Here is a 26,124-nt window from a genome sequence, read left to right as displayed (position 1 = left end):
GTTTCGCCTTCTTGGTCATAAAGAATCGAGGTTGAAGTCTGCTTCTTACTGTCTTAGAAATCATCATAAATATGGCACCAAGATGAAAATGGCAGGTATGTAGTAGACAAGCTAAGATGCCAGGTATCTTTTACACGGTACAATTCTTTTCCATCTTTCCCAAACCATTATTCATTTACGAGAATATCATTATCTAAATTTCTAATTTAAACCTAGATAGATTCAACTGTAATGAGGAATTTTTAGTTTCGCTACAAGTGATGGTTTAGTGGAAAATATGAATGGAAGTTGCACCATGCAAACTTTCATGCCCCCATGGCAACTCGCTACATGTGACGTTCCCTCTCTTCTCTAAATAAATAAAATAATTTAATTTTATGAAAACAAAAAATAAATTTTTTACATATTATTATTTGATTACAATTTTTTTTATCAAAATAAGATATAGTATTTATATTATCATCTCATTTTTTATTTTTTCTTGGAAGTATCTAGGAACATGAAATTGGGGCTGTTAATTTTCTTTTTATAAAAAAAACACAATACGGAAAGTTGCATTTTGCACCCATGTTTTCAAATGTGTACTCCTATATGGTGTGAAATGGTAAAACTATTCCTGAAAAAATGCATTTCGGATCCAAGAATAGAATAGAATGTATTTTTTAAATCCACAAATACCTTTCAAAATTTGTAATTCAGAATTATTTTTCAGAAATATCTTAGAATGTGCAGTACGAAATATATTTTTTATTTTGTATTTCAGAACATACATTACAAAATACAAAATTTTATTTTAAAATATACATTGTATTCCAGATGTCAATCCAGAAAAGGTCACTGGATTTACTATCCAAAACTGAAACTACAACGACCTAATTTATTTCTAGAAGGGTAGGTTTGAAATTTCAAATTTTATAGGGGTGGAGCTTGAAAGTTTTGGTTGCAGAATGCAATACCCAACAGTATGATCCTAAAGGGTTTCAAAGTACAGATATCTGTTATGCATCATTTATAAAACCTAGACCACACATAACAGACATTCCGGTTAACAGGAAGAAGGAAAGAGCACACAAATTAAAATGCATATATTGTTGCAGCAGTACTCAGCGTTACGAACATTCCAGATACCTAGTTATTATGGAATTCTTAAAACCTCGTATTGATGGGAAATTCGAAGAGGGGATTGGTCTGAAACAGGCCTACTCTCAGACCAAAGCTCCAGGTTGACAGTGCCACTATCCCAGTGAACGAGACATTTGAATACCTCAGTAACATTAAATCGGTTCACCAGTGCCAAGCCAAGACATTTATCAATGAGCCTCCACTCACCTGAAAGAAAGTTACAATTCAAGTTTTACAGGGAACACCAACCTGCTGTCCATATTCAGAAGATTGACTTGAAAATAAACTACAATATGAAAATACATAGCGAAACTTCAATTCCTAGACGGGCCACCTATACTAAACATTGTTTTTCAAAATGTATGTTGGATTTTTCCCCTTCGATTGGGGCGAGTAGGAAAAGATGACACTTGCAAGAACAGGCATGTCACCAATTGCTTATTGGTTTGTCCAAGGTAGGCTTCGTATGGAATAATATGTTCAAGATAATTCTGATTCTGAATAAAATAAACATCTTCAGAAATAAACCAGTCCAAAGGCTGACACATTCTATACTTAAAGATGAAAAAATTAACAAGAATATTATTAATTAAAAAACAAAACAATAGAAGTCGGTTTCAAAACACTCCTGTTATTTTTTCAAATTTTGGTTTTCGTCCTGCTATTCTTTAAAAGTCTGGTTGAATTCCTATGATTTCGAAACCACAAAGAATTGGTCCACGCTGCCATGCCTACGTTTGGGTTTTGGTCCTATCCTACGGTCCTTACACCAGGACAAATTCTTAGTAGATTTGAAAACACCATGACTAATTCTTAGTAATTTTGCAAATATAGGCACTCAACCAACTATTTCAAGTATCGAGACAACCAAAATTATAAAGACTAAAATTTCAGACTCGGTTTCATGTTTAAAGGTTAACACACAAGCCAGCATGTCAGTTTCTCTTCATTTTTATAATTTGATTTTTAAAAATTAAATATTTTGAATTTAAAAGTATATGGTTTGTTGAGGTGAATAAATTTTTATTATTTTATTTATGGTTTCATCCCAGTAGAAGTTCCTACATTCCATATGTGTAGTAACGAGTTAGTAAAAAGATGAAATGGCCATATTACCATTAGGAAGGAGGTTTCCTTCAAAGAATTGCTCCCCATCATCTGGAAAGACTTCATGCACCGATCCATCCATTGAAGTAAATGAAACAAAAGATTCTGACGGATGCAAAAGAACGAACGTTGGGTGAACTCTTAAGCAAACCAACCTACAGAAAATACAAGGAAGCAGAATAGAAATTATAGCATTTGAAACAACTGACAGAAACATTTACAGCATAGAAAATGACAGACAAGAAGGACATATTGTCGTTAACATCTAAACTTTCCACTTGAATCCTCATGCACAATATAGTGAAAAAACACCATAACAATCACACAACGCAAATACTGCTTTTTGGTTTACTTTATCAAACTATGTGAATGTTTGACTTCAGATTAATGATGAATGTTAATCAATTGTGAAACATATTTTCAGTTAGAAATATAATATAAAACCATTCTCATGTCTTCACCTAAGAACTCAAGCTTTTAGTAGGTTCATGACATGAGATCATAACCTCTATGACACCAGCGGAAAGAGTTCAATCCTTGTTAGCCTCATTTTTCTAATATAAAAAGTTCAATTACAGCACAAGTATGCCTATACATTATCCACACTTCGCCTAAGAGCTGCCCAAGCTTTTAGGACAGTTAGATCATGAAAATTTGAAAGAATGATATCTTGGGAGATATTCATCCAAACGTACTTTTGAAAGAGTAAATTGTTTGGATACATAAAAATTGTCAAAATATATGTTTATATACAATTATAAAAGAGATATAATGGTAACATTGTAAGGAAACAAGAGAGGAGGCTTCAGATATAACCTTGAGAACCCTCCAGAACCAGCTCCAACACTACGGGCTATTATACTAGAGTCTATCTGGATGATATTGGGAACATTCTTTGGAACATAGATATGACGTCGAAGAACCAATCCTCCACCAATATCACCCTCTAACACCACCAGCCCAGGTTCTCGACTGAAAAAAAGATTGCCACAAAACACTTGTTAAATACGAAAATGAAAAGGGGGTGGGACAAGAATAAATACCATACTAAAAATGTATATATAGGGATCAAATTCTCCTTCAATGACTCCTTGACGATAAATTTTCCTTGATGAAATCATGAAAATGAAATACATAGGAAGCTTACTTAATGACAGAATACTCCTCAGAACACCCAGCAGAACGATACTCCGTACCACTATACTCCTCGTAACCATGGATCTCAATCCTGCTATGGAGCCATTGTGTTCCTGAAAGCAGATTGTTTATTATCATGAACATTATAGTGCATATTATAAACAATATACATTATTGTTCCACATGGAGAAAAAATACAAGCAACTTGTACGTTCCCTATCATTCAAAAAACAAAATAAATATATTGCAAATGATGATCAACGTACCAGAGGGAATGTGTGTCATGGAGATGATTCTACCCCCAATCCAGGGAACAACTTTAAGATCCCATTCACCATTTTTCAGTTCAATGGGAGTTTTTGAAAGCACTGTTCCCTTGGTTCCAGAAACCTCTTCTATATCAGGGATTGCAGTTGCATTTTCTGCCAAATAAAAAATAGCAGAAAGTAGCACACCTTGATATACAATTGGCATTTATGGGACCCTTGAATGCAATTTTGAAAAAATGTAAAATGCAACATAATTTGAAGGATAAACAATCGATCAGCCTCAGCTCTACTCACGAACAGGGCGAAAGAACTAAAAATCCATACAAAAGACTAAATTGAGACAAATAACAACAGAGGGAAAAGTAACCATACAGTAGATAAAAATACATCCAAACTAAACCGCGGAAATAGTAAGGAGAATATACAAACCAAAAAATTATCTTAAAACGCAAAGAAATATATTAGATCTTAAAAGCAGTACACTAAAGAATAAAATGTAGCATCAGCAGAGAAAATAATGGTAAAAAAAAGAACTGGTACAACACAAGCATAGATATTGTCACATAAATTAGGCTAAATTCAACTTGTAGTCTTTTATCTTATTTTTAATATTCAGTTTGATCTTTTATCTTTTGTAAAGTTCAATTTAATCTTCTATCTTTTAAAATGATTCAGTTCAGTTCTTTCTGACACATCTAGATGTAAAAGAATCAAGGTTGCCATTTTTTGTTGGTTTAAAACCGTCAATAGTTATTTTAGTTTTTAACAAGTATGAACAATTTTCTATCGGTTTTAAAACACCATAAATTGCTTTAGACCGGTGCACTGCTATAAAAACAATTAGTTGCCTCAACAAAGGATAAGATCCAGATCAATGACTATAGAGATGGGAACATTAGGAAGACAAGTTGTGACCAAGTTGTTAGCATCCAACTTGACTTGCTGCAATGCAATCCGAAGCTGGCAAGGGAGCAGAGACATAATCTCTATGAAGTGATTTGCAGAAGAACTGCAACAATTTCCATCAAAACCTTGTTCCAAGGAACAGATCCAGATGGAAACATAAACCATCTTTTACTTCATCTTTGTTGTTTGGAAGTATTTCTTTTTTTATCGGTCAAAAATAAATAAATTAATTGGACATATGGGGATGCTCCAACCCGTACACAAAAGATGCGTATGATACATTATGTCCTTGATATGCAATCAGAATACAAAACACCTCCCCTAATCAGTTTTGGACGTATATTATACACTTGCATTATCATATCAATGTTGTTATTGTAATTACAATGTTTGAGATGGTCAGGTGGCACTTCGAGAACTTTCAAGAGAAAAAGAACCAAATAGAACTTTTAAGAGAAAAAGAATAAAAGATAAAGAACCAAACTGAACATAAAAAACAATATAAAAGACTAAAAGTATAATTTAACCTATAAATTAAAATTAATATTCATAAAGCAGCTAAGGATATTTGAACAAGCACATACCCAAACGGTCCTTGTAATGCTTCTCACTAGTAGATACTAGCTTCAACACCTCATCTTCTGCAGGCAAGATTAGTTGCAGAACTTCTCCATCACTTCCCCATGTATCAAGCTGTTTATAACACAACTTCATAAATATTCAAATCAAAGAACAAGGTAAAAGATACAGTCTTTTACAGTTTCTTTGAAACAGGTTTCAAACTCTTCATAGTTTCATCTCAGAAAAATACATACCATTGCACACCCACCCAGTAATAATTGAATATGCAGGCGGCGTTTGGGTCTTTCCCATGATCCTTCAGTTTTGTGTACCCTCACAGTAACTACCGATGATTTAAGTTCAGCCACATAGTGTGTTAATAAATAATTTCCTTTTGTGAATTCGTATCCATCACCATCATCCTCAAACAGAACACCTTCAGCTTTCCCTGTCAATGATTAAGGGTGCATTTGGGTAAAAACTGTAAACACTTGTTAAATAAGTTCTTGTAAAGTTGTACCACGAAAGAAGCTAAGAACTTATTAGAATCATAAACTACTTTCACAAGCTCAAATAAGCTCTGTAATTCCATACAACACCCTGCAAATTATCATATTCATACGGCATTTAAGAGCAAGATGCTAATCTGAAGAATATAGACCTCAACAAGCATGCCAAGGACGTTTGAATGCATTGACTCACCATGTTCATCTAAGGCCACAAGAAGGGTCAAGTCATCAGACGGATTAGCTTCTCCAACATGCTGAAGAGGGAGGCCCACAGGAATAATTGAGCCACCTTTTAAGTATAAAGCTGGCAAATCCTGACATGCCCAGACAAAACAAGAAAAATTGAAATTTTTTGGAGAAAAAAAATATTAAAATAAAATGCAAACCGAAAGAGCAGAAAAATCATTTACTGGATGTGCATCACTGAAATCAAAACTCAACCATATTCCCTTAGGCAAAGTAATCTCCATCTTATCCAACCCTTCTTTTTGTAAGGTGCTGATCAATATACAAATAACATGTTAAAGCAGTACAAAATTGTACAGTAACGTGTTATACAGCTTTATGTAAAACTTCAAGTGTAAATAAACATGAGAGCTGCGACCCTGAAAAGGAGCATAGATCCTAAGACCACAAATAATTACAAATATGGGTTGTTAATGAATGAATGAAACATTACACATTTTTAATAAAAAAAAAGTGGACTAGGTCAGATAAAGGTGGAAAGAGGAATCAACTGAAATTCAAAGAAATGCACACATAAAAGCAAAATGAGCAGATGGCAGTAATACAATCATTTATGTTTCTCTTGTACAAATAGTACCATTCATATTGTTAATAAATTTAATGTTTTCTGATTATTAAAACAGGGGATTTACCATGATCAGATCTAACTTAAAAATGTACCATTTTTTATCATGCAACCTTTCTTGATGACTAAAGCCTATACCTAATTTACAGTCAGCGTGAAAAAAAAAAAGCATCAGAAAAACCAGCATATTTACTGTACAGTTATCTCTTAAAAATATAGCAGTTTTATCTAGGTTACTGATAAAGTTATGAAGTAGAAGAACCTTGCATACACTAAGACTGGACCAAGCAAAAACGAATTTTCAAGTTTCCTCAGGCTAGGATCTTTTGGATCTGCAAAAGCAAAATCAAGAAATAAATATGTAAAAATCATGATGTATACAAAGTAAGCTCATATATCATGAACCAAAGACACTAAAACGAGTAAACAGAACATGAACCCACCGGCAAAGAAAATAGGAGTTGCCACTGGAGTGCCCCTTGTGTGAGCAAAATAAAAAAGCGTGTAGATAAGTGGGATCAGACGGTAGCGCCTTTTCAATGCCAATCGGCAAACTTCTTCACACTAAAAGTTAGATCTGAAGTTAGACATGCAGAAAGCACCATTTCATTATGTGAGAATTAGAATGCCTGCATATTGTCCCATCCTATCGTTCATCACACAAATGTCTTCTTAGCCTTTATCAGACAGTGCTAGGATTGCATAAAAAGTAATTAATGTTGTTTGTAATAAAGAAATACACTAATCTCACAAAATATAGTCAAAAGGTGCTAGCAAATATTAATAACAAATCACCAAATAAAATCCTGTTTAAGCCAGTACTAGACTACAAGCTCTAAAAAAAGAATACATGCTATTGAGTGTCGTACTTACTTATGCCCTCAGTCCTAGATATCTTAAATGAATTAATATGTGTGTGTAAGCCCGTGTCCAATTGTATCAAGTTCCATTGAATGGGAAAAATAGCCACAAAATTATTTTAGAAGTAAACAAAGAATAAGTTAATAACAAATGTATACCACAAGAACTTAAGGCGTGAAATGAAATATGTAAGGTTATGTATTTCTTCTAACTCAAAATTGTTAAGTTGGTACTAAGCAAACAATCAAACTCAAAATACAAACTTTATAATTTTACTCTATTATGAAAGTCGATTCCAAATCTAACTCAATTTTACAAAATTGTCTTAAAAGATAAGTTTTGCACCTAGTTATATATTATAATTTGGTCATATATTTAGTCGATGTAGAATTTCCAACACAACCCCTCACACTAAAGATATCAAGTATGGGAATGGAGGGGGTCCCGATAGTGAGTGCAACCATAGGCCCAACAAACCTTGCTAGAATAGGTCATTAATATGCTCTGAAACCATCTTATGAAACTAGACTTTAAGCCTAACTCAACTTCACAAAATGGATCCCATAGCAATGTAAATAATCCAAGAGTCATCATTGTCCCAAATTTGAAAATTAAGGTTATCCCAAGATATGACTTGCTAAGGCACAAATTCTTGGGAAGGAAAGACTTCCTTCTCTTTTTTAAGTCTTCTACATTATCCAAGGTGAAAAGACTCGTCGAATGATCATGATGAATGAGCCCTATATTGAAGGAGTTGTTATGTTCTCTAAAAGGGCTTTCAAACCTGGAACTTCAAATCCTAGGAACATGAAACTAGCTCAAAAGGCAAGGAGGATCATTGGTGTTCTCATTGTAAGAAATATGGTCACACCAAGTAAACTTGCTTCAAGTTACATGGAAAGAAGAAAGCTTTCATTCGTCTATCAGAACTAAAAGGTCAACCTTCAAGAAAGGTTTAACCAGACATTTAAGATTCTGAAAATTCTGGTTGGATTCCTTCATCCTCTTCAATTGAAGAAGCAATGTTTACACTACATGCTGAATGGAGTCAATGGAGTCCATATCTTAATAATTGGATGTGATAATATCTATCTTTTGTTATCCCTCAGCCTTAAATATGTCCTTCATGTTCCAAAACTTTCTAATAACCTTATTTCCGTTGAAAAACTTACCCATGACCTAAACTGTTATATAACCTTTCCCACCCATTCACCACTGTTAACATCATACGTTTTCTTTCTGGTAACCACATTATTGTTGCAAATGGGACTCATATCCCAATAAATGGACTTGGTAATATTTCTTTTTATTCATCCCTTAACCTTAAATATGACAATTGGGTTCGAGCCATGAATGAAAATGAGTGCCTTAGAAAAGATCTAGACATGGGAGATTGTTGACTAGCCACAGGATAAAAAGGCAGTAGGATGCAGGTGGGTTAATAATGTAAAGTATAAATTTAATGGCTCATTAGATCATTACAATGAAAGATTAGTTGTTAAAGATTACACTCGAACTTATGGTGTTGATTATGAAGAGACATTCCCTCCAATGGCAAAAATGAATACGGTAATCATTCTCTCACTGACAGCTTATTTTGATTGGGAATTGCAACAATTTGATGTAAAAAATGCTTTCTTGCATAGACATCTAGAGCAAGAAGTCTCATGAAAATTCCTCTAGGTTTTAGGTCTATTGAAGATGGGAATAAAGTGGGCAGGTTGAGAAAATATTGTATGGACACAAGCAGTCGTCCTGTGCTTGGTTTGGTAGACTCAGTTAGGTTATGATCTCCATGGGGTATCAACAGAGTGGGAATAGAGGGAAACTTACTCTACTCTTGGTCTATATGAATAACATGATTGTTGCAGAAGATAAACATGAAAAACAGATCTTGAAAGAAAAACTTGGTGCCTAATTTGAGATTGAAGGATCTAGGAAAATTAAAGTACTTTGTTGGAATAATTTGAGATTGAAGGATCTAGAAAAATTAAAGTACTTTGTTGGAATAGAGGTAGCTTACTCAAAGAAAGGCATTTTATCTCCCAGATAAAATATGTTCTTGATCTTCTCAAAATATTATTTCAAAAAAAATTTCCCTCATAATTTGATCTTTTTCAAGTTACTCCATGTGATATATAATGATAAAAAAATTCAGCATACAATTTACATAAATGTGCAGCACATAACAAGATGGAAACTGAAAGAGAATGGTGATTTTGTACAGACAAAGATGACCTAACCTCTTCCCCAAAAGACCAGGGTTCATGGTCAGCGGTGGCTGCTTCAGAATGACCTCGGCAAAAGGGAAACATGGAACCCACACCCATCCACCGTCCAAAAAGTTTAGGTGTTGCATTTCCAGCAAATCCACCAATATCAGGACCTGAAAGTGGCTGACCACTAAGTCCCTGAACAGAAGGAAAGCAAATTATAAAGGGAAATATAACATTCAAATTAACAAACAATAACGCGAACTTAAACTATTAGGTGAAGATTAATGAATGATTTTAAATTATATCTCTAACACACATCCATGAAAAAGCCTTTTCATACTTTAAGCATTAAAACTCACAAGTTGTCCTATCTTTCTAAAGATCCAACTTTTTATTAGAAGAATGGGGGCAGGGCAGCAAGGATTGAACTCTATACCAGTTGGTTATAGACAAGTCTAATATAATAGCATGTCATGAACAAGTAATTCCTAAAGCTTAAGACCCATAAATGGTCTTACATTTCATCTCGATGCATTTAGTAGTATTATTGACTACATATAGTACTGTATTAATGTATTATACAGCCTGTAATTCTTTCAAAGGTAATATTATTTCCTTTCATTCAGGTTTTAAGTTTAAATTTGAAATAAATATTAGATTATAGCAAGCCGACAACATCTTAATTCTTCTGGAACTGAACCACATTTTCAAAAGTTGTGAAAAAAATTGCTCTCAATGAGAGAATTAAAAAAAAATCTCATTCTCAAGAAGAAAATAGAAGAATATCACAACTCAAAGAAATCTGGGAACGAATGGTATATGACGATATCTAATGTAACCATCTAGAAAATGACTGCCACTTGCCGTCAGATTCTTTGTCTTAAAAAGGTACTGTCTTATAGCACCAATTAAAAGTGTCATTTGGGTGACTAATTTTTTCAAAAACTTAAACTAACAAGTATTGGATAGTGGTTGTAACAACTAATATCCAGCTAGATGACATATACAATGTGTCCATAAATGTTTCTTGTCGAGATCTCATCTCATATAGTCTACCAACATGATCAAGTTAGTCCTTGTACGGTTTGAGAAGTCCTAACCTCACAACCAAGTTTTGTAAGGTTGAGTAAACATGTATTCTAAGCTTTGCAAGAAACTGCAGAAGTAAATGGTGCTAAGACAACGTCAAATGACAGTGTTGATTAGGTGAAGCAGCATCCATGCTACTGAGAATCTTACCAGCTGAAGTACCATTGAGATACTCATATGAAGATGCTCCCAGGTAGAAAGATTATCTCCAGTCCATGTTGAAGCATACCTTTGGCTGCCAGAAAATCCAGCTCTAGTAAGAACAAAAGGCCGCTTCTTTTCATTGGCTAGTTTCATGCCTTCATAAGTTGATCTTGCCATCAGTAGACCATACACCTATAGAGAACAGTTATAATAATTAATAACGCTTCATAACTATAAAGTAAGGCACCAAAACACTCAACAGATCTAAGTCATAAACTAACATTAGAGTCAAGATGCACTCAGTGTCCAATATTATAATCAAAGTGGTTTGTCAATTTTATAATTGAAAAACAAGTGCTCCAAAATCTTAATAAAGGGAAGAGTATATTACGTTATGATAGAACGAATGATTCTGACAACCTCCCAGTTCACCATCTCCTCTATGAACATTGCTTTCAGGCATTGTTTTTGTTGCAACCTAGAAAAGAAATGGGTAAGGAAATGGAACACATCAAGAGCCACAATAATAAGATTTGGGTCAAATATTGTTTCATATTATTCAAAGAAAATAAACCAACAGGATTATAATTACCTTAAAGATAGCTGGTTCGTTCATATCATTCCATATACCATCAACACCATTGGAAATGAAGTCTTTAACTAAATTTGCCCACCATGCACGAACTTTTGACTGTGTATAGTCAGGGAATACACATGGTCCAGGCCACACCTCCCCTGAGAATGTATATATGGGATAATGCATCACATAAAGAAAAGAAGGTCTGAACAGTCATAATTGATGTAAAAAACACTGCAGGTCTTGTAACATCATGAACAAGCACACAGAAAGTACAGAAATATTCAGGTCAAAAAGAAAAACGTTACCAACATAAGGAGTTCCATCTGCCTTTTGGACCCAAACATCATTTTTAGAACCACTATCATATACAAAATAACCCTCTTCCTGCTTGATTCCTGGATCAAGCATCCAAATAGCTTTAAAACCACTATAATGGAGATCTTTCACTAAAGATGCGGGATCTCGAAAACGCTCCTGAAAGATATCACATACTTTTCTGAAAAAAATATTATGTACATCCAAAAGTAGACTACGCATTTTTTAAATTACCAGCACAGGTTGGACAACTAATGCAAGCCAATAAAACAAATTTATATTATACAAATAATGCAAATACATCACTTTGAGACATGTGGCACGTACTAAACATTAAATCAATTCATTTTCATAATTAGAAAGATCTAATACCAAAACTATAACACTGTAAACTGATTATTGGTCCTTTTTCTAAGAATAAAAAACATACCTTGTCAAAGGTGAAACAACGAAAACCGTCCATGTAATCAATATCCATCCATATCACATCACAAGGTATACACTTTTTCCGAAATGTTTTTGCAACCTGCAAATTTTAATTTTAATTACTAACAAGTTAAGACAAACTATGCTTCTGAGCAACTAAACTAAAGTTAGAGTCTACAGAACTATGTTGATAGCAATGCATATATCCCAAATTCCTAGCTATTTTGAATGTCTACAAATAACCTTAATTTATCTGGTATGCATGAAATTTTTGGAAAACCGTGTTTAGCTTGAGAGCTGAAAGTTATTAAAGATTCTCTGGATGATGTAATGTCTACATTTTTTAAATGATTACGGATTTTCTTACTCAATTACAAACAAATAGTTTAAACAGTTTTTATACGCTTCATATTCCCAGGGATTCTGGATTACCATATCTATTGCATTTGAATGCTATGCCCAATAATGAAGAAACTTCAAATCCTGCCATATAAGCATGTATGATCCAAAACAAAAACGCCGGATATCTTTTACATATTAAAAAACAGATACACCAAATAGAACTTAAAATGATTTCATTTATTCTTAAGCAAAAAGATAGTTAAAGCAAAAAGACTACAGGAAAAACAGACAGAACATGGAACACACATCATATTCGGATTCTGCAGCTATCTGCATATATGAATGCAACTAAATCACTGCTGAGAAAAATCAAGTACCTCCAGAACTCTCTGGTCAGATAAATAACTCCAACGGCATTGATGATAGCCTAATGACCATTTTGGGGGCATAAACACAGTTCCTGGCAAAGAAATATAAATATATATATATATGGAGAGAGAGAGAAGAAAGAATTTTTTAATAAAATGTTGAAGCTGGAAAGTGGTGTACAGTATATTGTTCACATCCTAATACATGCACGAAATTTTAATTTGAAAAAAGTTCTTCATGAACTTTATACGTCAATTATAGGTATCACTTACGCAGATCTAAAGGAAGACTATAGTAAACACATATTCCAAGCTTTCTCAATTTGAAGATTACAAATATTTAAGCATAAAAATACTAATATTATTGATAATGTCTTTATGTTTTAGGCATAAATTTTATTAGCTCCTATTCATGAGTTCCTCTATAGCTATGGACTACTCTCCAAAAGTGATGAAAGACTTTAGTTTTTCAAAAAACATAATTGCATAAAATCTTTTTGTGTTGAATCCCTTGACAAAAGATGAAGAGGCATAATTTCCACACAGTTACCTAATTATCATTTTTTTTATTAGAAATTACCAATTGCTTTTGATAGGGATATCAAGACTTCAGTGGGTGAAGCAAAAGGGCCGAACGTAATGACAGGATGTGAGGATGAAGCAACAATCTGTATCGTTGATTCTCTCCTCAGATCAATCTGCTTATGAACAAAACAAATGACCATTAAACAGATTATTACAATAAGAACACAGACTTCTGTACAAGGTTATAAATTACAAAAGGGACACATATTACAGAACCTCACAGCGCCTTGTAGTGTCAGCAAGAATTCCAAGTGCCTCACCATTGGGAAGAACAGCTAACACCCATGGATGTGATTGATACAAAGATGTAGTTCCAGGTCCATAACCCCATGCATCTGTGTTCCATGTGAAAACCTGAAAAGGAAATATAACTGATCAGTATGCAGATAATAAGTAAATCTTTTTAAAAAGAAAAATTCCATAAGATTGAGTTACTCTTTTGCCCGTCCTCTCTAGATCTCCACTAACTTCTCCAGTTCCATAAAGGGAGGAACCTACAGGCAGCTGGTTCAGAAACAAATTCAATCAATTTACCAAGCCCAGGGAAAGACAGCAGCAAATTACTACGCCAGCAAAAAAAGTCAACAAACTAGCACTCTCAAATTTAAAAGATAACAAACATTTTTAAGATTACAACCAAAAGATCGGATACCAGGAGCACATAAAGTGAGTAACTGACCTCAAGTTTGACAACCTGCTGCTCTAGAAGACACTCAAACGTAGGGATATACGAAGGAACCTTCTGAGTAGAGATAGGTGTGTCTCTATCCCTGCTATTCGCAAAAGAAATACTGGGATACGCTGCATCCCGATCATTCACAGAACAATCAAAACGGAACACCCCATCTTCCAAAATAGGCTCAAAAATCATACTCCCTGATCTAACATCGCTGCCACTAGTAACTGCCTGTCCTTCATAATTAGCCATTTTGGACACAAACTTCTCACAAAACCTCTTTCTTCTGCACACCAAAAAAGCACTAGTCACAACACAACTATGCAAGTGTTAAACTCAGTCGTTGTCCAATTTAATCAAAATTAGTAAATAATCACGAAAACACTTTAACTGACTCACAACAAAATTCAGAAATACCAATAATCAGGTATGAGTAAAAGCATCAGCCAGAACAAGCAAGTTAGTTCTCTCTCTCTCTCGATTCAAAGGTTTGAGTAATAAGATACTCAAAATTCCACAATCCAAACAACTATTGGCGACTGAACATACAATATCAAGTTACTTATTTCTCTCTCTCTTGATTCAAAGTAAATAACGTCACATTTAGTAAAAAGCTACTCGAAATTCCACAATCTAAACTCGAATTAGCGACTAAACATGCAAGAACGAGGATCGACGGTAGCATTGGAAAGAGAAATTTAGTGTTTGAAAGTGCGATGCGGAAGAATGAAACAGTATGAAGGAAGGAACCTGAGAGCGGTTATAGAAGATGAAAATGGCGCGTTCCGAAGAAGAAGATGAAGATGTTGACGATAGCGAAGTGGAGACAGAAAGAGCGATATATATTGAAGGGAACCAACTTTGTAACTGCTACGCCATACTAGTGCTTCCTCGATCATCGCGTCGTAGCTTTTGAGTTCTATTTATGTCATTATTTTATTTTTAATTATTATTATATTCGATGCGTAATCCACGTTTTGTTGTAGTGGACAATCGAGTGTGGAAGAATAAATTTCATTCTGACATTGAACAATAGTGTGGTCTAGAAAAGAGGATTAGTTACACAGCACGAGCTTCTCTGTATTCTCTGGTGAAGAGAAATGATTCCACCATTGATTTATTTGATGTGTTAAATGTTGATGCAGTGAAAGGTATTCAATTTTGTAGATTGGAAAATGAGGACGGTGTGGTACCTACACTCATTGAAAACAAGTTGTGATTCATTATAAAATTTAGTGAAGCCATGTTCAGTATATAATACTATTGGAGCTGAGGTTTTTGTAATCCACTGTCTGGAAGACACCTATAGCAAGGATTTTTTTTCAATCTCCAAACCAAAATCTCTTCCCTTCAAGGATATCCTGGTGGAAATTACAATTTAAGTATGTGTTTTTGTTTGTTGTGAGATTATTTTTTGTAAAAAAAATAAATGTTTCTCTTCTAAATTTTGATAGATTGTAATATAGTTTTTTTAAAAAATGTTTGATGAGGTTATATTCACATATTTTTTCTATTAAATAGATAATTAAGTATTAGCAAATGTTTAAATCACATATTTTTTATTTAATGAATAACTGATATATTTTCTGTGATTATTTTGTAAGACAAACAAAATCTTCTCAAATTATATTATCTATATCAACAAACAAATTTTTGTACAATCAACTTTTCTAAAAATATTATATATTTGATGACAATAGAATCGTAGAATCCATACTGAGTCTTCATATAAGTCTTGTTAAGACAATCAAGTGGAGCAGGCCATACAGTCCGTTCGTAGTCTGCTAGAAAAAATGGGATAGAATCAGTAATTCAACCTGTCAACCTGTTTACATCCGTATAATTCACAGTCCACGTTGACCAACAGCGGAGCACGACAAAGTGGTCGACTGACCTGCACACAAAAAAAGACAAAGTTGTGTACTTCATGTCAAACACGTGTCATCTGTGTTTGAATGTTTGAATACATTAAAAATATAGAAAGTGAATTTTTAGATTAGACTAAACTTGTTGAACCATCATTTCTTTATCCAGGTTTACAGTGAGAGTAAGATCATAACCATTTATTTTGTACTATGACCATATTGGTTGAACCATTAATTTTATTTTAATTTACATAGTTCAACAACTGAAAACATTACCTTGTGTTAACATTGCTTATCAAAACATAATCAGAAAATTTTGGTAATACATATTAAATTCTTAATGTTTGGCTAGATGGAAGAAAATAATACTGATGTTTTATATCAGTACCAAACATAGGTTCAATATTTTATTCAATTATAATCAATTTATATTCCATTTTTTTTTATAATTATTGAATTTTATTATTCAATTTTTCAGTAACAATGCAAAAAGTAACAAATATTTTCATTGAATTCTTTTATATTCAATTTTTTAATAGAAATTTTTTTAATTAAATTCTTAAAAAAAAAATTGTACACGTGGGGGAGAAATTAGTCTGCTTCACTACAGGGGACGGGACAACTCGCATTGTCATCCCTACCGAAATGAACAGTGAATCATTAGAGAAAATTCTTCTATCACACTAGAATAGCTTAGAAATTTTCATGTTCTCAAACATTATGCGAAACTACGTTGAACCATATCATGTTTATTGTGTGAGTATGATCATATTTTATTTTGTACGATAACTATTTATTTTGTACTATGACCATATTGGTTGAACCTTGTGTTATCATTGCTTATCAAAACACATAATCTGATTGAAATAAGCTCTTATGATGTTGAGGATTTTGGTAGTACATATCGAATGGTTGTTGATAAATTAATTGTGGATAACTTATGTCAAGAAACTATTTGAATACATTCAAAATATAGAAAGAAAAAGGTCAATAATGTATGTTACTTCATATTAGACTGAACTACTTGAACCATCATTTTTTTCCTACTGATAAAGGTCAATAATGTATGTTACTTCATATTAGACTGAACTAGTTGAACCATCATTTTTTTCCCTTCTGGGAATATGATCATATTTTATTTTGTACGATGTCTAATTATTTTGTACGATTACTTTGTTGAATCATTAATTTTAATTATATGATTATTCTTAATTTGCAAATTTGATTAGAATGAATGAGGAATGTATACCATGCATCCAATGTTATTGAAATTAAAGAATATTAATGTTTGATTTTTTATACCATTAACAAACATAGTTTCAAATTTTTATTCAATTTATATTCAATTTTTTTATAACTATTGAATTTTATTATTCAACTTTTCAGTAGCAATGCAAAAAGTAGCAAATATTTCAATTGAGATCTTTTATATTCAATTTTTCAATAGCAAAAATTTTAATTGAATTTCTTAAAAAGAACAAAAACAAAATGGTACGCGGCGGGGCGGAAAGAGAAATCAGCTCGGTCACTACGTGGGCGGGCCATCTCACATTGTCATCCCTATCCAAATGAAAGATCCAAGTCTATCTGAATCATCAAAGAACTTACTACCACACTGGATAGTTTATAAATTTCCATGGGAAAAACATTTCTTATGTAATTATATATGATTCTTAAATTGTCCGGAGTTCTATGTTGGGCTCACTTTTTTCATCTTAGAACAAAAAAAAGTATTTATTTGTTATCTTTTGAGCACATTTACTTTTGGGCAAATTTTTCCTGCACCACCATATTTTCGTCCGGCATTCTCATATTTATGAAATATCAAAATTATACTCATATTTTATTGAATATAATTTTTCTAGAAGAAAATTTTTATTTTGGATTATGCCTGTACGAGTGTTTATAGAGGCCATGAATAAACAAATGCTTCAAGTGTTATGAGAGAGGCCATGTACAAGCCCAATGCCCAAATATGAGACGAATATAGCAGCCAAGAAGATGAGCCTAGCGGGCAGAAGGAAAAGAAAATAGTGAGGGAGCATATCCATGTGAGGGAGTTAATGATGATCTGAAGAACCCTCAACAACCAATCTAGCGTGAGTGACCCTAGAGACATAAAGAGAGAACATTTTTCCTGCAAGATGTAAAGTTTTAGAAAATGTTTGTTCTCTCATTGTAGACCACCGTGGATCTTGCTCCAACTGTTGTAGCGCTAGAATGGTTGAGAAGTTGAATCTACAATTAATACCTCATCCTAAACCTTATAAACTTCAATGGATAAATGAAGATGGATAATTAACTGTAGATAAGAAAGTGAAAGTAGAGTTCTATGTGAGAAACTATAAAGATAAAGTTTTATGTGATGTAGTTCTCATGGAAGTTTATCATATTTTATTGGGTAGACCTTGGCAATTTGATTAGAAAACTACGCACAATGGTCTTACCAATCACTACAAAAAAAGTGTATGTGGTGACGGTTATTTTCGTATAACCTGACATTTATAACTGCCACTTTTTACATTTGTGGCGGTACTGCGTAACGCCAGCATTCTTGCTGCCACAAAGTTTAATGTGACGGTCAAGTGAAAATCGTTGTAGCAGACGCCATATAATGCATTGTATAATGTGACGGTTTTCAGCATGTAATTTACGTCGGTTATAAATGTCGTAATTTTCAAACTGGTAAACAAATTTCAACGTAAATTGTGGCAGTTATAAACAACACTTAATACAATATAGTATGACATTTATAATACCCTTTATAATTGTCATAATTTGAATATTAAATATTTTATTTTATTTTTAATATTTATAATAATTTATTTAATTCTATTTTATAATTTGATTTCATAATATTATTTAATTTCATATTATAATTAAATTTCAATACACAATTAAATTTCATAACATAAACTAATTTCATAATATAATTAAATTTAATAAATATTAATAATAGAATAATAAAAACAAATTTATAATCAAAATATGACTTCATTCATTGAGAGAATAAGTTGATACATAATTGTTCAAGAGTAAAGAAAACACAAAAAATATTTTTAAATATCATCATAACATTCATAATATTACAACATTTCATCCCTAATCGATTTATCTTCAGTTTTGTTTTCCCATCTTTCTTAACTTCAAACACTTGATCCTATTACTTGATTAGGTGATAGAACAATCTGGTACCTGAAATAAATAATAAATAATTTGAAGTTAAAAATTATATCAAAGTTTATGTCATGTCAAAGTAATAGGTCACGTAACTTTTAGTAAATAATTATTTATTAAAGGAAAAAAAAATTGTTTTAAAAGATATGTAAAAAGAATAATATAATAAGGAAATAAATAATCATTATGCATAAATCATGTGACTTATAGTCCCATATATGTCCTGACAAGTCCATGTGTTGAACATTACCTAAAGCAAAATAACAAAACGGTTAATAAGAAGAAAACATAAATTATTGACTTTAATTAGAGCAAACTTGTGTTATCTAGATTTAAAATGACTTCACTGTCCATCCGAGACGAAACACATATACTCTTCTAGTAAAAGCTTAGGTTGAACTAAAAGTCTTTTAACTGAAGTTAGTAGCTTCTTTTTACCATAATGTTACTATACTAGTAGCTAGCGGCCAAAAGGAGAGTTTAGTGGGTAAATTTAAACAGCATGTCAAACTTAAGAAGCACAAAGTTACAACCACCGGCAAGGATCAATGGGCCAAGTGTTCAAACAAAGGTTAAGTCTACCACTCTATAATAAAAAAAACAGGGTTATTGTTCATGTATTGCTTTCATTTCCTCCGACTTTTCCATTTTATTTGGCACACATGTGTTTGAATCTTTTTTCCCCTAAAATCACGACGTGTCCACAATCTTTACGATTCACAGTTTATAAGACAATTTTCTTTTCTTTTCTCTTCGAAAAACTAGAAATACAATAGAGTAATTAGTAATCACTTTTGCAGGAACCTAAATACAAGACAAGATTGTATACAATAGTTTTCTGCTGGGTATCCTGGAGGCACATAATATACAAGGCAAGTCACAACCTCGGGAATTATCCATACTACATGGCAAATATAAAGGTTTCCAACGTAATTTTTCATATATAAAAGGATGAAAGGACTCAGACAGAATGAATCTTTTCAAACAGATTTCTTCTCGTTTATATATAAAGAATGACCAAAATACAGTTTATTGACCAATATAATGGAAAAAATTTAAATATGACAAGGTCATCAGTTATTCTCATCTGTAATTGTAATGCTTGTAAATTCATCCCAATTAAAGAATATCCATTATGAAAAGTTGAAAATCAAAGGAATCAACTCAAACATTATTTGTCACCAAGGTACAAAGAGCAATACGATACGTACCAAAGTTCATGAAAAGTAATATGAAAAAGAAATTTAGAAAAAGACTCACAAGGGATGAATTCAATGATGAAATGAGATCTTATTTTAGTGTTGTAGACAAACCTGCTAAGGTAATTGTCAGCAATAGAAAGAGACTTCAATGGTCCTTTGAAAGAAGAAAGGACATGTAGGAGATGATTCACTCCAACACAGGACACATAACAGTTTTCTAACTTCAAACAATTTATGGGAGAAAACATTTTAGATGCTCCAACAAAATAGGGAATTATATTCCTGGAAGATGTGTAAGATGATACACAATTAGAGACTATAATCTAATTTCATAACTTCCAACTATAACTAGAAATAGAAATTTAATTGACTTGATTCCTTCATCTTCAATTGAATTGTCACTTATATCCAACTCCTCCAAGTTAGGCAAATGTTCAAGAGAATACCTAAGATTTTCTGCATCATCTTTGCCTAAATTGTTTTCCCTACAACACTATGAATGGATTAAAAATCTTTTTCTTCGTGGCATACTGATGGCATGAAAATATAAATGCAAAAAAGCTTATAGAGAAACCACTTCATTAATTTTCAATACACATTCTATTATTCATAGCCAATAAAAGATGATTCTAACATAACACAAAAAAATACAACTATATTATTTAGTACGGTGTTACCTTAGAGCGAGTACTCGCAACATTTTCAACAACTTTCTAGTTCCAAAGCACAGTTGTGAATCACTCAAGAATCTCCTGTTAAATTCAGAAAGCCATCCAGTTATCTTAAAGCATGTGCACCGAAAAAATATAGAATGCATATGCTGATCAAATACTTACTTTATTATCAGAAAGGTCAAGGACAGATAGGCCAGAGGAAAGGTTCAGAAGAGTCACTAAAAGATCTTTGGCAAAAGTTTGTCCATGGTTGGGACCCAATATTCGCACAAAATTGGCTACTGCAATTACCAAATAAAAATACATAATACGGAAACACTGAGATATTGTGAATTCAATACTTTTAGAGGTCGTAACTTCCAGAAAATTCAATAAGAGTTTATATACACAACCAATTTAAGGAAAGAAAATACAAAAACAAAAATCTCAACGCGAAAACGAGATTTCACAAAAATATCAAACAAATTGAAAATGCCAATGCACCAATTTGAGATCGTCGGGGGTGCTAGGGTCTTTGGCGGTGCTGTGAAATGCGCCTTGGCGCTCTTGTGCCGATTAGAGGAAACCCTAGGTTTGAACTTCATTCTCTTCTCTCTTCTTTTTGTGACGATAATGGGTATTGTATAAGAAAAGAAAAATAGATTTAGGGTTTACATTGTGAAGGTACAAGTGATGGTTAGGTTAATCGAATAAGAAATTTGGAGATTAGAAAAGACAAAGAAACAAAGGATTTTGGAAATATGTTTTCAAAGGATTTTCGGAAATTTGGGACAATCAGGGAATGAAGATGAGAATAGGGTTTTGGGAAATCAAAAATTTGAGGAAGTGTGGGAAATGTAGGAAGCGAACGAGGGACTTGCAGAGATGATAGAGAGTGGAGAGCGAGAAAATGCGTGTGTTTCGAAAAACTCCAGCGTAAACAGAGCCGACAGTGGATGTGGCAGAGAGAAAATGGTGAATGGTGGAGAGAAGATGGTGGATGTGGCAGAGAGGAGGCAGAGAGCGGCGGGGAGAAGACGATGAGTGGCAGAGAGAAGAAAAGAGGGTTTCGAAGAGAAGAGGGATTTCAAAGGTTTTAGGGAATAAATTTTGGAAATTATGTGGGAATCATATGAAGAGAACTAAAAGCGGGAGAATTTTTTTTTTGAAGCTTAATTGTGACAGTTCTAAATATCACATTTCGAAGGAACATTATGGCGCTTACGAAAATGTCGTATTATACCGTAAATTGTGGCGGTTTTTAATAACCGCCATGTTTTAATCGCCATCACATACACGTTTTTTTTTTGTAGTGAATGAGATTACTTTCACTCATAGGGAAAAAAAAGCTTGTACTCTATCCCTTATCACATTCACAAGTGGTAAAGGATCAAGTACAAATGAAGCAAAAGAGAGAGGGAGAGAAAAAAAAAATTAGAAAACAAAAAAAAAAGCCCTTAGGGAAAAAAAGATGTGGGAGAAGAGTGTTCCTTCCCACAAGGTCATTCAAGAAGAAGAAAAATTTGAAAACAAAATTGAAAAGATACTTCTTTCTGAACAATCTATGGGCCTCCTGCTTTGTAAAGGAACACTTGCATGCACTGCCACACTTATTGAAACTTGTGTTCTACCTCCTCAAGTAAAAGAACTTTTAAAAGAATTTGATGATATATTCTTTAAGGAAGGCCCTAGTGGACTTCCACCTTTTAGAGGAATAGAACATCAAATAAACTTAGTTTCAGAGGCCAGTCTACCCAATAGACCAGCCTATAGAACTAATCCTGAAGAAACTAAGGAGATAGAATTACAAGTACAGGATTTGTTGGAGAAGGGTTGGGTTCAAAAGAGTCCTTTGATAACATACATGAACTTTACAAAGAAGATCAAGATTTTGCATCCATCTTTGCTAAATTTGAACATAGAGCACAAGGAAGATTTTATGTGTCTCCTGGGGTATCTTTTTAAAGAAGGAAAACTTTGCATACCCCAAGGAACACATAGAAAATTCTTGTAAAAGAATCTCATGAAGGAAAACTCATGGATCATTTTGGAGTTGATAAAACTCTAGAGCTTTTAAAAGGGAAATTCTTTTTGCCACACATGAGAATAGACGTTCAGAGACATTGTGTTAGATGCATTTCATGTTTAAAAGATAAATCTAAAACAATGCCTCATGGACTTTATACTCTTTTACCTTTTGCAAGTGTTCTGTGGGAAGACATCAGCATGGATTTTATTTTAGGGCTTCCTAGGACAACAAGAGGTTTTGATTCCATTTTTGTGGTTGTGGACAGGTTTAGTAAAATGACACATTTTATTCCCTGCCACAAAGTGGATGACGCTAATAATATCTCTAGGCTCTTCTTTAGAGAAGTGGTAAGACTTCATGGTCTACCTAAAAGCATAGTTTTTGATAGAGATCCAAAATTTGTAGGTCATTTCTGGAGAACTATCTGGGAAAGGCTTGGAACTAAACTAAAATTCTCAACTTCTTGTCATCCTCAAACGGATGGTCAAACAAAGGTTGTAAATAGATCTCTTTCTACTATACTTAGGGCAATTATGAAAGGCAACCATAGATCTTGGGATGAGTACCTTCCCCATATTGAGTTTGCATACAATAGGGTAGTTCATAAAACTACTAATATTTCTCCATTTGAAGTTGTATATGGGTTTAATCCTCTCACTCCCTTAGATTTGTTGCCTCTTCCTAATCCACAAGAATTTGTGCATAAAGAAGGAGCCACAAAAGCTAAATTTGTTAAGAAAATGTATGAGAGGATTAAAGAACAAATACAACAACAAACAGAGAAATATTTAAAACATAGGAATAAGGGGAAGAGAGAGATAATCTTTGAGGAAGGAGATTGGGTTTGGCTTCATCCTAGGAAGGATAGATTTCCAACTAAGAGGAAGTCCAAACTTAGTCCCCGGGGTGATGGACCTTTCCAAGTCCTCAAGAGGATCAATAATAATGCATATAAACTTGACCTGCTTGAGGAATACGGAGTCCACACTACTTTTAATGTCATGGACTTAACTCCTTTTGTAGCTTGTGGCGACGAAGAGGCAGAAGCATTGGATTTGAGGACAAATTCTCTTCAAAAGGGAGGGAATGCTGGAAGAGGCCCAAGCACAACCCCAAATGTAAGCCTAACAAAGAGAAGATCTGGGTCAACCACTAGAGCTATGGCCAAGAAGATTAAGAAGGATTAGGATATTGCTATTGATGGCAAAGAAACCTTTCTATATATATTTAAAAATGTCATAACTCTAGTGTAGAGTAGACTTTATTTTCTTGTCAAAATTAGATTGGGAATTTTATTTGTAATGTTTTTAGATTGAAATTTTTGTCGTACTTACCAACCTAGATTAAATTAGGGTTGCTAAAACACCTAATTTAATCAAGGCCTATCATGAGAAAGCCCATGAAGGAGGTGAACGTGTAACCCTAATCACACCTTCCATGTGCTCTTCTTTAGGCGCCAAATTCAAAGCTAGATTAGTTTGAATTTCCTTCCACTTTCTCTTGTTCAAATCTGGCACTCTCTAGCTATATATAGAGGTGCTTGGTTCATGTAAATTCAAGATTAATGAGTGAGTGAAATTGCTGCCAAAATATTGAGCCAATTCTCACTTTTGTCTTGCCTCTTTAGGATAGACACTTTAGTCTTCAACTCTTCACCTAGCTCAAGTGATTAGGCCTCACCTATCACTTTCCATACTTAGCATGCACCTCCAAGAAAACCGCAAGCTCCATGTGAGCCTCCTTGCACGCCTCCTCCATTGAAGCTTCCGCCAATCCTCTCCAAAATTCAATCAAATAATTCGGTCATGAAGGCACAATACATCAAGACATTGTATTTTGGATTATACATTACAAAATGAAAATTTTATGGAAAACTAACTTAAAAGGGTAATTTTGATATTTTTCAAAAGTATAGGGGTGCATGAAAAAACACATGAAGGTGTAGGAAGAATTTTTCTCACTTCTGATTGAGGTTTTCTTCACCCAATGAAGGAATTTTTATGGAAGGGGAACAATGTTTGCTCTTTTTTACCAAAATGGTATTGCTTTCGGAAAAATTACAGATGTAAAAAAGTCATGTCAATGTGACACGATTTCATTATGAAAAAAAATGATAAAGTCGTGTCAAGTTCGTATAACTTCAGTATAATCAGTTTGAATTCAAATCGTATCACGTTGACACGACTTCACCTCGATATACCAGAAATCATGTCATCTTGACACAATTTTTTTATAATAAAATCGTCTCAGCATGACGCAACTTCTTCATATGTATAATTTTTTCAAAAGCAACCTCATTTCAATAAAAAATAAAAAAAAATGAAAAAAATACTTCACTTTCATAAAATAATGCAATATAACTAACATTTGAAGCATTACAGCTTGACTCATCATAAGTTGAAATGATGAATCATTTTACTGAAAATGTAAATAAAATAAGATTCTAAGAATACTCAAATAACCACGTAACAGTCATGCTTAAGTGATTCGTATTATAGACTTTTTATTTATGTTAATATTTATTCTATTAAATGGAATATTTATTCTTAATAAAATATTTAACAAATAATAATTAAATTCTCTAATTTGTTTAATTTTTATTTTCTTATTAAATAGTAGGTAAATTTTGAGCGTACATATTTTAAAACAAAAAAATCCCATCATAACATGGATGAGAATCAGTTTCTCGACAACTTTAATATAATGATTATATGATTCTTCTTTAATTAATGTTTACCTTTTTTATATGTTGTTTAATTTTCTTTTTATATGTACCAAAAAGTTTGATAAAAAATTTGGCCAATGTTAACAAATCTTCCAAAAGAGACTTCACTATGTTCAAATACTTTTATGTATTGACTTGCTTTTGCAACTTGCATTGAGAAAGTAAATTGCAATCCACTTTTGGTGAGTTGGATAAAATTGTAATTCAAATGAAGGTAGTTCTGGAATGGTGACAAGAGATAGTTTTCTCGGATACTTCGTGTTTGTACAAACAATCTTTTCTTTAAAATATTGGAGATCACACATTGATATAGTATCTAAGTGGATGTAAACCATCACCTCATAAGTTGATTTTATAATTTTGAGTTAGGCTTAAGTTCATTTCTTAATATTGTATCAAAGTTCTTTAGAGTTTATCCTAACGAGAATTTGTTGGACTTATCAGGTCAC

General features: G+C 33.1%; 2 protein-coding genes across 4 annotated transcripts; both read right to left on the bottom strand.

Annotated features, from left to right (window-relative positions):
* Positions 1 to 727: 727 nt before the first annotated feature.
* LOC137811133 (uncharacterized) lies at positions 728 to 15,376 on the bottom strand. 2 transcript variants are annotated; one of them, XM_068612737.1, is made up of 23 exons: positions 14,775 to 15,376; positions 14,028 to 14,310; positions 13,784 to 13,852; positions 13,565 to 13,702; positions 13,344 to 13,461; positions 12,773 to 12,855; positions 12,058 to 12,153; positions 11,618 to 11,786; positions 11,325 to 11,467; positions 11,124 to 11,210; positions 10,739 to 10,924; positions 9,527 to 9,694; positions 6,866 to 6,986; positions 6,685 to 6,754; positions 6,022 to 6,109; positions 5,805 to 5,925; positions 5,357 to 5,550; positions 5,126 to 5,234; positions 3,633 to 3,788; positions 3,377 to 3,479; positions 3,046 to 3,201; positions 2,239 to 2,384; positions 728 to 1,329 (listed from the first exon to the last, which is right to left on the bottom strand). In XM_068612737.1, exons 1-23 carry the CDS (start codon positions 14,921 to 14,923, stop codon positions 1,136 to 1,138), a joined length of 3,147 nt encoding a protein of 1,048 aa, XP_068468838.1. In that variant the 5' UTR covers positions 14,924 to 15,376; the 3' UTR covers positions 728 to 1,135. The 2 variants fall into 2 exon arrangements, with proteins under 2 accessions (XP_068468838.1, XP_068468839.1); XM_068612738.1 differs by having other exon boundaries at positions 6,694 to 6,754; positions 14,775 to 15,225.
* A 3,515-nt stretch (positions 15,377 to 18,891) lies between these two features.
* LOC137811132 (uncharacterized) lies at positions 18,892 to 22,068 on the bottom strand. Of its 2 annotated transcripts, XM_068612736.1 has the most exons (6): positions 21,426 to 22,068; positions 21,105 to 21,223; positions 20,946 to 21,020; positions 20,640 to 20,753; positions 20,380 to 20,550; positions 18,892 to 19,084 (listed from the first exon to the last, which is right to left on the bottom strand). In XM_068612736.1, exons 3-6 carry the CDS (start codon positions 20,966 to 20,968, stop codon positions 19,036 to 19,038), a joined length of 357 nt encoding a protein of 118 aa, XP_068468837.1. In that variant the 5' UTR covers positions 20,969 to 21,020; positions 21,105 to 21,223; positions 21,426 to 22,068; the 3' UTR covers positions 18,892 to 19,035. The 2 variants fall into 2 exon arrangements, with proteins under 2 accessions (XP_068468837.1, XP_068468835.1); XM_068612734.1 differs by having other exon boundaries at positions 21,105 to 22,068.
* Positions 22,069 to 26,124: the final 4,056 nt, after the last annotated feature.

The sequence above is a fragment of the Phaseolus vulgaris genome, chromosome 2 (genome assembly GCF_000499845.2).
Source record: "Phaseolus vulgaris cultivar G19833 chromosome 2, P. vulgaris v2.0, whole genome shotgun sequence".
Lineage (NCBI taxonomy): Eukaryota > Viridiplantae > Streptophyta > Magnoliopsida > Fabales > Fabaceae > Phaseolus > Phaseolus vulgaris.
This window is presented reverse-complemented; position numbering and strand designations above follow the sequence as displayed.

Coding starts and splice junctions, on each gene's coding strand:
- LOC137811133 (XM_068612737.1), bottom strand. CDS start 14,923: ATGATCGAGGAAGCACTAGTATGGCGTAGCAGTTACAAAGTTGGTTCC. Junction 13,703..13,783: donor TAGAGAGGACGGGCAAAAGA/GTAACTCAATCT, acceptor TTTCCTTTTCAG/GTTTTCACATGGAACACAGA. Junction 11,787..12,057: donor GTTGTTTCACCTTTGACAAG/GTATGTTTTTTA, acceptor GATATCTTTCAG/GAGCGTTTTCGAGATCCCGC.
- LOC137811132 (XM_068612734.1), bottom strand. CDS start 20,968: ATGTTGCGAGTACTCGCTCTAAG. Junction 20,754..20,945: donor TTGCGAGTACTCGCTCTAAG/GTAACACCGTAC, acceptor ATAGTGTTGTAG/GGAAAACAATTTAGGCAAAG. Junction 19,085..20,379: donor GCTGACAATTACCTTAGCAG/GTTTGTCTACAA, acceptor TATTTATTTCAG/GTACCAGATTGTTCTATCAC.